Source organism: Rhinolophus ferrumequinum, chromosome 21, assembly GCF_004115265.2.
Source record: "Rhinolophus ferrumequinum isolate MPI-CBG mRhiFer1 chromosome 21, mRhiFer1_v1.p, whole genome shotgun sequence".
In the NCBI taxonomy this organism is placed as follows: Eukaryota; Metazoa; Chordata; class Mammalia; order Chiroptera; family Rhinolophidae; genus Rhinolophus; species Rhinolophus ferrumequinum.
In genome coordinates, this window is record NC_046304.1 from 26,038,896 (window position 1) to 26,051,854 (window position 12,959).

General features: G+C 33.0%; 1 protein-coding gene across 1 annotated transcript in view; it reads right to left on the minus strand.

The window, feature by feature from the left end:
* The window catches only part of MED13 (mediator complex subunit 13), a 93,094-nt gene that overhangs the window by 43,523 nt on the left and 36,612 nt on the right, over positions 1-12,959 (minus strand). The window contains exon 9 of the mRNA XM_033089520.1: positions 8,086-8,769. Coding sequence (XP_032945411.1) covers positions 8,086-8,769 — 684 coding nt within the window. The remainder of the gene's footprint in view (positions 1-8,085; positions 8,770-12,959) is intronic.

The following is a 12,959-nucleotide window of genomic DNA, read 5'->3' on the forward strand; positions in this document are numbered from 1 at the left end:
TTACATGTATTTTCTTATTTAATACTTAAAATAACCTCGTATGATAGGAAATGAAAGGTATTGCTCTCTGACTTTGATATGGAAATTATGTAGAAAGAAATGGTTTGCTAAGGTCACATAGCGGCAGAGTTAGGGCTGGAAAGATTTTAAGTATGCATATTCAAATAACTCTTCATAGGGGAAAAGCATAAGAACTCACTCCTCCCCTCCTCCCCACCAACCTGAAAAACACTACTACTTTGTATAGAGGTGAATAAAACACACTCTGTTTTTCATATTAAGTTGTCCTCAGGCAGAAGCATTAAAAACTGCCACAATGTTTACATAGGTAGTTGTTAAACTAGTGTGCAGTAACATTAAAAGGACCAATCCTACTGCACAGGGCTCTATTAAGAATAAAAAGAGTAAACCAAATGCAATACCTAAACACAACTTTTTCTTATTTTATTGAATGGTTCTCACAGACATTGCGATATGCAGAGAATTTAAATGTAGTCAATAATATCAAGAGTATCAAATCACAATAAATTTTAAAATATAAATTATTTACATCACACATCCTTCTATATTTAAAACTGATGAAAATAGAAATAAAAAATGTGATTTTTTAAGAGATGCCAGACTAAAAATTCAAGTTACCATTACGTCACTATCCAAATATGTAGTATACATATACTTCTGTGAACAGGAACACCTCTCCTTTTCTAAAAGGAACTTTCACATATTGCCAAATAGTAAAACTACAGAGATAGTTTAATCAGATATAAAGCTAAATACAGACAAACTGGAAGAGGATTCGGTACAGCCATGAATAGGAAGCTTTGCAAAGCCCAAAGCAAATTGAAATTACTTTTATATTATTCGTTAATTATATCTCCTTCCTTTACTATGACAATAGTAACATACTATATCCTGAAATGTACTTGTAGAGAATTTAACATGGCTTAGAGCAGCATATACTTTTATGCCTTTATTCAATAAAAATTCTTCCAGACAAGGTATGACAATATTTTAGGATTGACAATTATAGAGGAGATAAGCTATAGAAGGAAATGTTGACAACAAATGAATTTAATAAATCTCAAAAGCCCTTTTTTTAATAACCTTTTCCAGTACCATCTCCAATATTCAGAATCAATCCTTAAATTGACTCAAGCTAGCTGTCAAAAATATACCTTTATTGCATTAAAATAAGGTATTAAGACTTAGTTAAAAGATTTAGAATACAATAATCAAAACAAGTTTATTTCATCATCGACTTCTATGAAACAAAGTGATTAGATACTGTCTTTTATAGATCAAATAATGCATTCTATTACTATATACATACAATACAAATCTGGTGACACAAATATCACTAATACAACATAGGAGCTAGTTCTACTGATGAACATTATTATATGGTTAAGATATCCTGATGTATCTTTACTATCGAACAAGACGTAATAAGAACTATGCTCAAGTACAGTTCTTTCTTTGCTCAGGTTTCCCTCTAAATCAGAATAGTAGACTATTTTAAGTAATCACAAATTCTACAAAAACTAGTGCTAAACCTTTGAAAAAAGAAATTAAAATACAACTGTAATGTTTCTTGGCAGAAATTTTGCTGTCTTTAAAACTTGCAAGGTCTTAAGCCACTATTATGAAATAGATGCAATCATTAACACACAAACTAAAAATAATTAGAAGGAAAAAAAAGATATTTGCCACAGATGTATATATCCTGTGTGGGATATGCTGTGCTCCATCCCCATCTCTCCAAAATTCTCATCTAAAATTCTCCTGCATCATTTTCTAAAAAGTATACAACTGTAAAAGTCAACTATTATAAAGAAACTATTTCTTTTTTATTTCTAATGTTGCATTCTTGCCCCTTTCCGTTTTATATCTACTCTAACTGGGTTATTAATATGTTCATCTCCTAAGCTTCAGACACATGATGACAACTGCCTGATGAATCTCTCTAAGTAGACACCTCAAACTGAATTCAATTTTACAGTGTATATGTATTACATGCACATACTTAAAATTCATATAGTACACAAAGGCATACTGTGTTTCCCCAAGGCGGACCATCAGCTCTAACACGTCTTTTGGAGCAAAAATTAATATAAGACCCGGTCTTATATTATGTAAGACCCAGTATTCTATTCTATCCAGTCTTATATTAAAATAAGACCAGGTTGTATATTAATTTTTGCTCCAAAAGACGCATTAGAGCTGACGGTCCAGCCAGGACTTATTTTTGGGGAAACACAGTAGCTGAAATGTATGTAAGTTTCCCAATCTTTCTCCTTCAAGATAACAATGGATTAACTGTTTATATTACCTAATCATGGTGGGGAAAAAACTATGCATATACTACCCTATATGTCTACCTATATTATACACCTTGTTCTAAACTTTATAATCTATACAGAGATCTTCCCACATTAGCCTATACAGATTTCCTTTGCTTTTTTTAAGTGAATGTCATTATTATTTGGCCAAGCATTTCTTAGTTAACAAAACTTTACCTTCTTAAGGTACATCAATAGTTACTTCAAGATACTATTTTTGAAATGCTCTCCTTTAAAAAAAAACACATGAAAATCAAGTTTAATTAAGATTTAGTCTAGAAGTAGGAAAATGGGTAGTAGAGAAAGCCTTCAAATCTGTTCTTCCTTGTCTTTTCCTCTCATAAAATAAATATGCCAGTCTTTAACTCTCTTATTACTTCCCTACTTAACTATTCAACAAACTCAAGTTCTTTAGTCTACTCCACATTTATAAATTCCATATATCCATACTATCTGTTTTTATTTTCCTAGTAAGGGTCCTGTGTCACCTTATGTCTGAGCTATTCAAACAGATGCCCAAACTGATCTCTTTTCATACATATATAGCCCTTCATTTCAAATAATCTTTCAATGCTATTTGGTTAATACTTCTAAAATCATTATTTTCCAAACCCTTGCTATTTCATTTATCTCAACAACTTGCAACAGTGCCCCTACCATCTCAAGGATAATATATAAGTTCATGAACAGTATTTTGCCATTCCACTATATAGCCTTACCCAAATTTCCAGTCTTATTTCTCATCTATCCACACCAAACTACTAAGCAGCATCCTATAATCTATCCACACCAAACTACAGAATGCTTCTGGATCTCCATAAATGGAATTAAATTATTCCCCACTCTGGCTCTGCATCACTACTGTATTTTATATATACCTCTATCAGAGAACTTAATGTTATTTTCCATTAGATTACAATTTCACTTAGGGCCAGGACCAAATTTATTTTATACCTCAAAAGTGCCTTCTTGCATGTTAACTTCAGTCTTATTCAAACTGATAAACTGTATCTTTGAGGAATATAAATTAAAAAAAGATAATATTCCTAAGAAAGAATATAGGAGTTACAACAGCCCTCTAATTAACTTCATTAAAATTAACTGCTATACATGTAAATACATTTTCAAAATTCAAAATATGGAAAAAGATAATAGAAATTTACAATGACTGAGTAATATGAATTTTAAATTTATTTATATAAAATGAACTAGTTTTCTGAATGCATTACTCTATGACTAGAAAAGCATTTGATCATCTTACATCTTTAAAACGACAGAATGCTTCTATAAAAAATTTAAGAAGACTGTTTAAATGCCATCAAGAGAGCATAATCATAATTCATAGAATTTATTTTAATGACAGGACATTATCTGACTTTATCAACTGGCTTTGTCACTATCTCTAAGGAGATGACTGATCCTCATGACATCCTATCTCAAGTAATAAAACAGCAGGCACCTGAATTACTAAATTATTCCAATAAGATCCTTTTAACTATGGGGGGAAAAGAAACTTTTGTTTTAGCATAATACAAACACTGAAGATCATGCCAGGTATTTCACTGTGATTGGTGCGGGGGGGAGGGGAAGTTGAAAATAGGGGGGATTTCCCTAGTGAAACTAGTAGGTAAACATGTTTGGCCTATCTAATTTAATAACTCATACTAAAGTTCACATTTGTGTTATAAGTTATTCATGGCATTAAAGAACCTCAATACTATTAACATTTTGGGCAGGATAATTCTTTGTTGTGGGGACTGTCCTATACATTGTAGGATACTTAGCAGTATCCCTGGTCTGTAACTACCAGATACCAGTAGCACACACCCCGTTATACCAACCAAAAATGTCTCCAGACATTGCCAAATGTCACCTGGGAGTGTGCACGTGGGAATAAGTAATTGCCACAATTGAGAACTACTGCCATAGAACAATAATTCTAAGAAAAAGGACCAACTCATCCAGATGATTAAAACATAAAACCAAAAAACTTCTAACCTACCAAGTATAGTAGAACATTGTATTCCATAAATGTCTCCTTAGTTCATATAGCAGCTAAGTCTCTGATGGTTGACTTTTTGTGATATTTACCATATTCTAATCTGCTATTACAACAAGGATCCTATTTAAAAGTGAGTTGTGACACAATACACATTTTAGCAACTAGCAAAACCAAAACAATACTCATATTGAGACACAGAATTTAAAAAACCCTTTTATTCAATCTTTTCTTTTTATGAGGCATAAAAAATGGTGACCAGGAACAAGTAGAAGCATGTTTTACCCTTAACTTACATAGTCATGACCCAGCACCATTCTACTCTGCATGCTACTTTTCTACATTATGCATCTCATTTCATTCAATGAGAAAAATATCAAATAATTTTAAAACAGATTCTAAGGTTAAGCTGTATTAACTTCTCAGAGACCTTTATTTCACTTACAGGTGCTCATGCACACAAGCAGCCAATACACTTATTTAAAGTAATGGCTAGAATTCTTGGATCTTATGAATATAATATGCCCATAAAAACTCACTCTTACAGTTTTTAAAACTGAAAATATTCATGCCACTACATTTTAACATACATTAAATAAGAAAATATAACCTATAAAAAAAACCCCAAGTTTTAAAATCATAAAGTAATCTATGGCCATACTATCATGTCATTCATCCAAACATGTGCTGAATGTCTACCATGTGCCTAGGATTGTTCTAGGGGTGTGTGCGTGTGTGTGCACGCATTAAGGCTGCAGGAACACAGCAGTAAGCCAGACAGTCCGTGCCTTCACAGAGCTTACATTCTAACAGGGCAAAGACCATTAGCAAATAAGTAATATAATTTTAGATAATGACATATATAAGGAGAAAATAAAAGCAATATACAGGGTAGGCAGTGATCTGGGGAGTGAGAAGAGGCCATAGTTTACATTGAATGGTCAGGGAAATACCTCTGGGGAAGGTATTGAGCAGAAGTGGATAAGAAGGGGTAAGCTGTCTCCGATCTGTAATGCAATTCTAAAGGCCATGAGGAGTGAGTGGGGCTTTTTAAAGCAATAGCAAAAAAGCTGGTCTGGCTAAATCAGGAAACAAACAGGAGAGTAATAAATAAAAATGAAGAATTAGCTAGGCAGGAGACTGTGTAGAATCTTACAAATAGTGGAGTAAAGGTTTGGATTTTATTTTAAGTATAAAAGGAAACTACTGAGAGTTCTAAAAAAATGCGTAACATGATGTTTAACTTACAATGATCACTCTATACATAAGAAGTACAGAAATAAGGAGACCAATAGCAATTTCAAGCAAGAGTTGAGGATAGCTTTGACTTTTATATTACATACAGCACAATAATTTAAGATCTTTTTGGACTTGTTTCCAAGACATCATTTGTGATCACAAGGTCTGTTGACTACTAAATAAGCAAGTTGTCTCCCATGATCATAAGGGTATCCTGAAGTCCCTCAATTTCAAATCCAGATTAAATTTTTTAAAAAAATTACACTAGAAAACTTTTAAGATTCAAAGTGCTGGGTGAGGCACACAGGTTTGTCTACTAAAATAATAATCAAGGAATTTTAAAAGTAAATATCTAATAATAGCAACAAATGAGAGAGGCTATAAATGAACCAGACATTTTACTTAGTAGCCTCAGGAATGCTCAAAATCAGTGAAAGACAGCAGACAAAGTTCACAGCCTAGAACATGTAAGAGGGGGCTATAGGCAAACCATATAAACAGAGGAGCCAAATTGCAGGGGAAAAAAAGAGAAAATCTGGACTTATAGCTGTACACAGAAGTGAAAAAGAAGAGCTAAAAATGGAAGAACAAGAATGGTCCCTCTTAGAAGAAAAATGAATAAACTACCTGGTGAAGATCCAAGATCTGGCATCCTCTTCATTCTGGAATTTTAGGTACAAGGCCTCCCCTCCAAAACATCCCCTACCCCGTTATCATAAAGCAAAGTGTCTGGAACAGATACATAACATACACTAAAATATTTATTGACTGAGTGAGGAAGGCCTGCCAATTAGCAAGGCTTCGCATATGCACACAAAATTTCTGATTAGCATCTGTGTCGTCATTCTAAAATGTCTATGGAGAAACAATAAGAAATACGGCAGCATAGTAAAGAAAAAGACTAAAATAAAGCAAGTAATTCAAATGGAAAAAAAAAATTACAAGACATTAAATAAGAAGGAGATGCTATTTTTAAAAGTTTAGGAAAATGAAACAGGAGAAATATATATTGAGACTTCAAGAAAGCGCTACAAGGAATCCCCTCAGAATACAGAGGAAAAAATAGATGGAAAATGAGAGAAAGTATAGAAGTTCAACACATGAATTATAGAGGTTCCACACAAAATGGGGAAGAATGGAGATTTTATCCAAGAAAAAGATAACTGCCCAGTGGCAAGACAAAAAAAAAAAAAAGACTTCAAATTAAACCAACCTTCCTCAATGTCCAGTACAATGCCTGAACAAAAGCTCACTATACCTACACATTTTTGTGGAATCTCAAAATTCTAAGCTAAACAGAAGACTTTAACATCTTTCACTGACAACAGATAGAGAAGGAAATGTAATCTTTGCACACTACATGGCCTTGCACTGATAAAGAGGTTGACAGTTTTAATGAAAATGATGTTTGTGTGTTAATTTTCACCTTTCAGAAAAATCTACAGATAAAAAGGAAAGACTTATGGGACAGACTACAAATGTAATCAGAACACTGAAAGTAAAGGGAGACCTGAAAAAAAAGCCTACTTCTGCCCAAAGTATGTCAGACATAAAGTATACAAAGAAGGAAAACCAAAGAATGGAGGAAGATAGCTGTAGCACAATAACTAATGCAAGATTAATACCCAGAACATGTAAGGAATAAATCAGGAAAAAAGAAAAATGTACTAAAAAATATGAGCTACAGGCCAATTCACAGGAGAGGAAAACTAAACGTCCAATAAACATGATGCTTAACTTTACTAGGAACCTGGAAAACACATATTAAGAAAATACTATGCCATTCTGAATAAAGATTAGCCAAATTAAAGGTGTCGTAATACCAAGTACTGAGGAAAATGTAGAGCAGCAGTCATTCTCATATTCTGCTGATTGATGAGGGTGTAAACCGGTATAGTTTCAAAAGCAACTTGGCAACAACTCTTAATGTTGAATACGAAAATATTCCCATGTCCCAGCAACTCCACTTTAAGGTGTTTTCCCTAGAGAAATTCTTATACAAGTGTACAAGGAAATGTATACAAAAAGCGCACTGCTATATCATTTGTAATTGTGAAAAATTGAAAATAACCAACACGTCCATCTTCAAGAGTAGATAAATGAATTAAGGTATAATTCAAAACAGAGAAATACTACAGAGCAACTAAAATGAATTAACTAGAGCTATATGCATAAAAACATATATAAATGATAAATGTCAAATTCAGGACAGTAGAAGGAAGAATGTAGGAAGAAAAATAGTACATAAGAGTTCTAATTGTACGTAAAATCCTTAATTTGGTTAATGGATAAGTGTTATGATTTTCCCCACTTTTTTGTGACTAAAATATTTAATAATAAAGAGGTTCCCTAAGGAAAGAATACAGTAAAAAATTATGCAAAATTAATACTCAAAGGATTTATTATTTTAAATCCTACCCTGAAACCAATTCTGGAGTCCTAGTATTAAGAACTTACATAATTTTTCCACCCTTAAATTATAATAGTGACTATTAAAAAAATACATACTCTGTAACTGATGTTACACTTTCCTGTCCAAAAGGTCCAACTGGATCCTCCTTGAATTTATCACTTGGAAGTTGAGGTGGTAAAAACTCTACATCTTTTTTCTTTGGGACCTTGTAATACTTCCAGGCTACATTAGCTTCATCTTCTTCCAAGTTTACTGCTGTACCAACATACACTGTAGGTTCTACAGCTTCCTGGAACTGAGCTGGGAAAGACTGGGATAAGCTGTCTATCCTATCTTCCATTGGTTTGGAAGAAACCAAGGGATCCGGTGTTGGCATCTGATAGAAATGCTGACTCTGAGGAGTTGAAGGTGTTTTAGTCACTCCTTCGTCAACCACATCACACGGGTGAGGACTAAGTGGGGGTGGCTGAGGTGAATTTGCCATTTCACTGCCATGCATCTGAGGAGTCTTTGCTACATCATTAGTTCGGATGTTTGAAAATCTCACTTGACTGTCTGGGGCAGGTATCACAAGTCTTTGGCTGGCTGAATCTGTGTCCATGACAACATCATCGCTTATAGAAACACGGTGGTGAAAGGGAGTCAAGGGGCGTTTCTGTGGTTTCTCACTCTTTTCTTGCTTTTCATTGGTCTTGTGCTTAGGAAGTACTTGTTGTTGCTGACTTAAAGATAATGCCTGTCCTTGTTGTCCAGGATTTCTTGGTTTAACATTTTTGTGCCTGAAAAGAAAGGTTTAATATTTATAGTCTCACATTATATCAGATATACAAGTTAACAATATTAGACATTTCAGATATTCGTTTTTCACATATAATCCTAAAGTAAAATGATGTGAATTTACATGGAAAACAATACTTTGTTCAGTGACCTAAAACAAAGAGCATGCAGAAAACTTGACAAAAGCCCTAAAAGCCAATTCTCTCATGCTCATTTAATAGCCATGTGATCAGATAAGCAAAGATGGTTTCCCTTATATAATCTAAATATCTTAGTATCTGAGTAAATACAGAGATAAGATTCTAGTATTTTAAGATAAAAACATGTAAAACGGTCTGGAATTTATTCATTAATGAATGTACCTGGCATTTCACAGTTAGTACTTACAAATCAGTGGCTTGGCTGAGCTCAGTCATCATCTACAATCCTACAGCAACTGACTAGAAAACTTAGTCTACTGGATTGAAGTTAGAATAGTATGGACAGCACTGGAAGTAACCGATTGATAGGCCCCATGCTATACCTACCTTCCTTCTTCCAAGGCTTACCACTACAGAAAGAATCAGCTGACTGGAAAAGTAAAATTCCTAAAAGAAATTTTTCCTCATAATATGAAGCAATTCTAAACTGAAGAACTTAAAACTATACACCTAAAAATCTAGTAATTTTTTTCAGAGTTTAAGATTTCTTTCAGGGTTGCAAAAAATACTGTGCACTTTGAGATTTCCAAACTTAACTGATATTGATGTACATAAAAAATACTTTAAGAAACTAGAAAAAATGTGGATGGATGTGAGTTAGAACATTCAATATTCATTAGGTTTTTTTCATTTTCTTTTAAAATTTATTTCATTAATGGTTTTGTTACATCAGAGAGAACCAGAAAGTGTATTACAAAAGCAGGCACTTTTTTGAAGAACACTCTCTATTGTGGGACTATGCTGAGACTCTCTTTTGTACAGAGCCTGGGACACTTGATTGTGCCACGGGGGAGGGGAACATAAAAGTTATCAAAAAAAAACATAACACCTGGAGTTATGTCAAAAAGTTACAAAAGAAATCCACCATTACCCTGATACCAAAATCAAAGACATTATAAGAAAAAGAAATCATAGAACAATATCCCTCAAGAACACAGATGTAAATCATTAACAAAGTATTAGTAATCCAATAATATATAAAATGATAATTACTGTATTATGACCAAGTACAATTTATCCCAGAATGTAAGGTATAACATTCAAAAGATAAAATCAGTATTATTCAACACATTCGCAGAATAAAACAGAAAACCTTATGATTATCTCAATAAATTCAGAAAAATATGACAAAATTCAACACCTCTTCATAAAAAAAGAGTCAGCTAGCAAGGAATAGCACTTACTCAACCTGATCAAGGACATCTATGAAAAACTACAAGCAATATCATACTTAATGATGGAAGACTGAATAATTTCTCCCTAAGACTGGGAACAAAGCAAGAATATTAACTCTCAACATTTCTATTCAATAATTTTATTCAAAGTTTTAGCCAATACAGTAAGTCTAGAAAAAGAAAGAGATTAGAGATTTCAAAGAAAGAAGAAAAACTCTTTATTCATAGTAAACATGATTAGAAACTTTACAATGAAGGGTTCAGGCTAATCAGCACCTTCTCAATCTTAACATTATTAAAAGTGCGACAACCAGACATGTCTCTTCTGATGTGACACAATACAAAGCAAAACAGCACCATTAAGTATTCTCTCCCCAAATCTCAAACCTAAATCTAATCCAGCCTCTGGATCAGCAGTGCCCAACAGAGCTTTCTGTGATGATGGAAATGTTCTCTATGTGGCTAGTGAAAATTTGAAATGTGTCTAGTGCAACTTAAGAACTAAATTTTTAATGTTATTTAAATTCAATTATTTTATATTTAAATAGCCACTAGTGGTTACCAACATAGCTACTAATACTGAACAACACAGCTCTAGAGCTACCTTTAATTTACAAACATGCAAGGGATAAGGAAGAAAGAAGTTAAATGACACTAAAAGAACAAGTTAAAATACATGACAAATTGAGAAATCCAGAATGTGGGACATTCTACAGGACAACTGACCTAATTTCTCCAAGTCAATGTTGCAAAAAGGGGATAGGGGATTACAAGAGAGATCAAGAAGATATATACAACTAAATGTACACCTTTATTTGGACCCTAGTTAAACAAAGCAAAAAAGATATTTCTGAGACAAATCTGTAAGAGGGCATCAGATCATACCAAGAAAATACTGTTCCTTTTATTAGGTATTATAATGGAATTATAGTTATATGAGAAAATCTTAACATTTTTAGAGTTGCATACTGAAGTAGGAATGAAATGATATTTAAGATTTTGCTTTAAAAATCTTCAGCAAGAGTGCAGTATAGGTGACTGGCCAAATAAAGTAGTGTATCTCCATAGTATCATGGAGCACTATGAGCTTAAAAGAAAAAATAAAGTGCATTTATGTATGTGCTAATACAGAAAGTTACCCAGAATAACCACGTATTTAGCAAGAAAAGCAAGTTACAGAACAGTATACATAGCATGATTTCATTTGTGTGAAAGAACGCAGACAGGTAGAACTACATATATATAGCATGATTTCATTTATATGTATGAGGGGAAAGTTGTAATTTTTAATATCCATATACACTATCTGAATTTTTAAAGTAGCATTCTAAAAAATTTTTAATAAATGATCATTAAAACAAAAAAAACCCAGCAGGTCCTACCCAATGTAGGAATAATCCTTTCTCTGATCATCCTCTCTTTGAATACTTTCAATGACAAGGACCACATTACCTTATAAGAAAATGCATCCCACTGTCAAATAGCTCCAGCTGTTAGAAAAAAATTTATTTTTAATAGAAACTTCCTTTTCTGTATTTTCCAGTCATCAGTCCTATTTCTAACTCTATTTCTAAAGCTGTGCTGTCCAAGAATGGTATCCACAAGTCAGATGTGGCCATAAAACACGAAATGTGGCTAATCCAAATTGAGATGTGCTATAAGTGTAAAATATACACCAGTCTTTGAAGACATATGACAAAAAATAATGCCAAATATGTGATTAATGTTTTACGCTGATTATCAAAATAATCATTTTAGATAAATCAACTTCAATAAAATATATTACTTTTTTTTTTTTACTCTTCCATAAGAGTTATGGATGAAGTAAATATAGCAAATAAATATGGATGGTTGATATACAAGTGCTCACTGTCCAATTTTCTTCTGTGCACGTTTGACATTTTTCAGAACAGAGCAAGGCAAAACTAAAATCCTAAAGAGAAAAATATGACATGGAAAATAACTGGAGCAAGATTAAAGTGCTCTAACGTTCTTGTTTCTTTCATAAAGAGACACTGATTAACATTAGACTTTAAGGGAAACGCAGTAAATATTTAATTCAATTAACAACAGAATTAAAATAGAATATCTAACATTTTGTTTTACTTACAACATCTAACTTCTAAGTCAGCGGAACAAAGGATAAAAAGAAAGTCAGTCAACAATAGTAGCAGGAAAGAGGAAGGAAGAAAGCAAAGGAAAAGAAACAGAATAAAGGTAGGAATAAGTAAATATAATGACAGTATCATTCATTTAATTATTCTTATTCAAATATTTTAGTGTCTACTATAAAAGTTTACAAAGTATGGTGTCACGGACTTTTTCAGGGGCTCTACAGGGTTCAAAACCATTTTTCAAGTATGAAGACATTATGTACCTTTTTCGTTATGTTGATATGATGATGGTGCAAAAATAAAGGACAATAAAACTGCTGGCAACCAAACATCACGCGAGGCAGTGGTACTAACTAGTAGTAGTCGTCATTTTCTTCACTGCCATACACTTACACTTAGTTGTGTTTTCTTTTAAAGCTAGTTTCACTTAAAAATGTCCTCCATGAAGACAGAAAATAATGATTAATTTTTATTAAATCTGAATCCTTGTATACGGTTTTTTCTATTCTATATAAAGAAACGGGAAGTACACATGAAGCATCTGTGCTGCGTATCCAAGTACAGTGGCTACTCTGAAGACAGGCACTTGTATAACTGAGTTACAAAGCTGAACCAGCTGCTTGTTTCATGGAACACCATTTTTATTTTTAAAAAGTGATTGACAGATAAACCTTGGTTATCCATATTTCGGTTATTTGGCAGC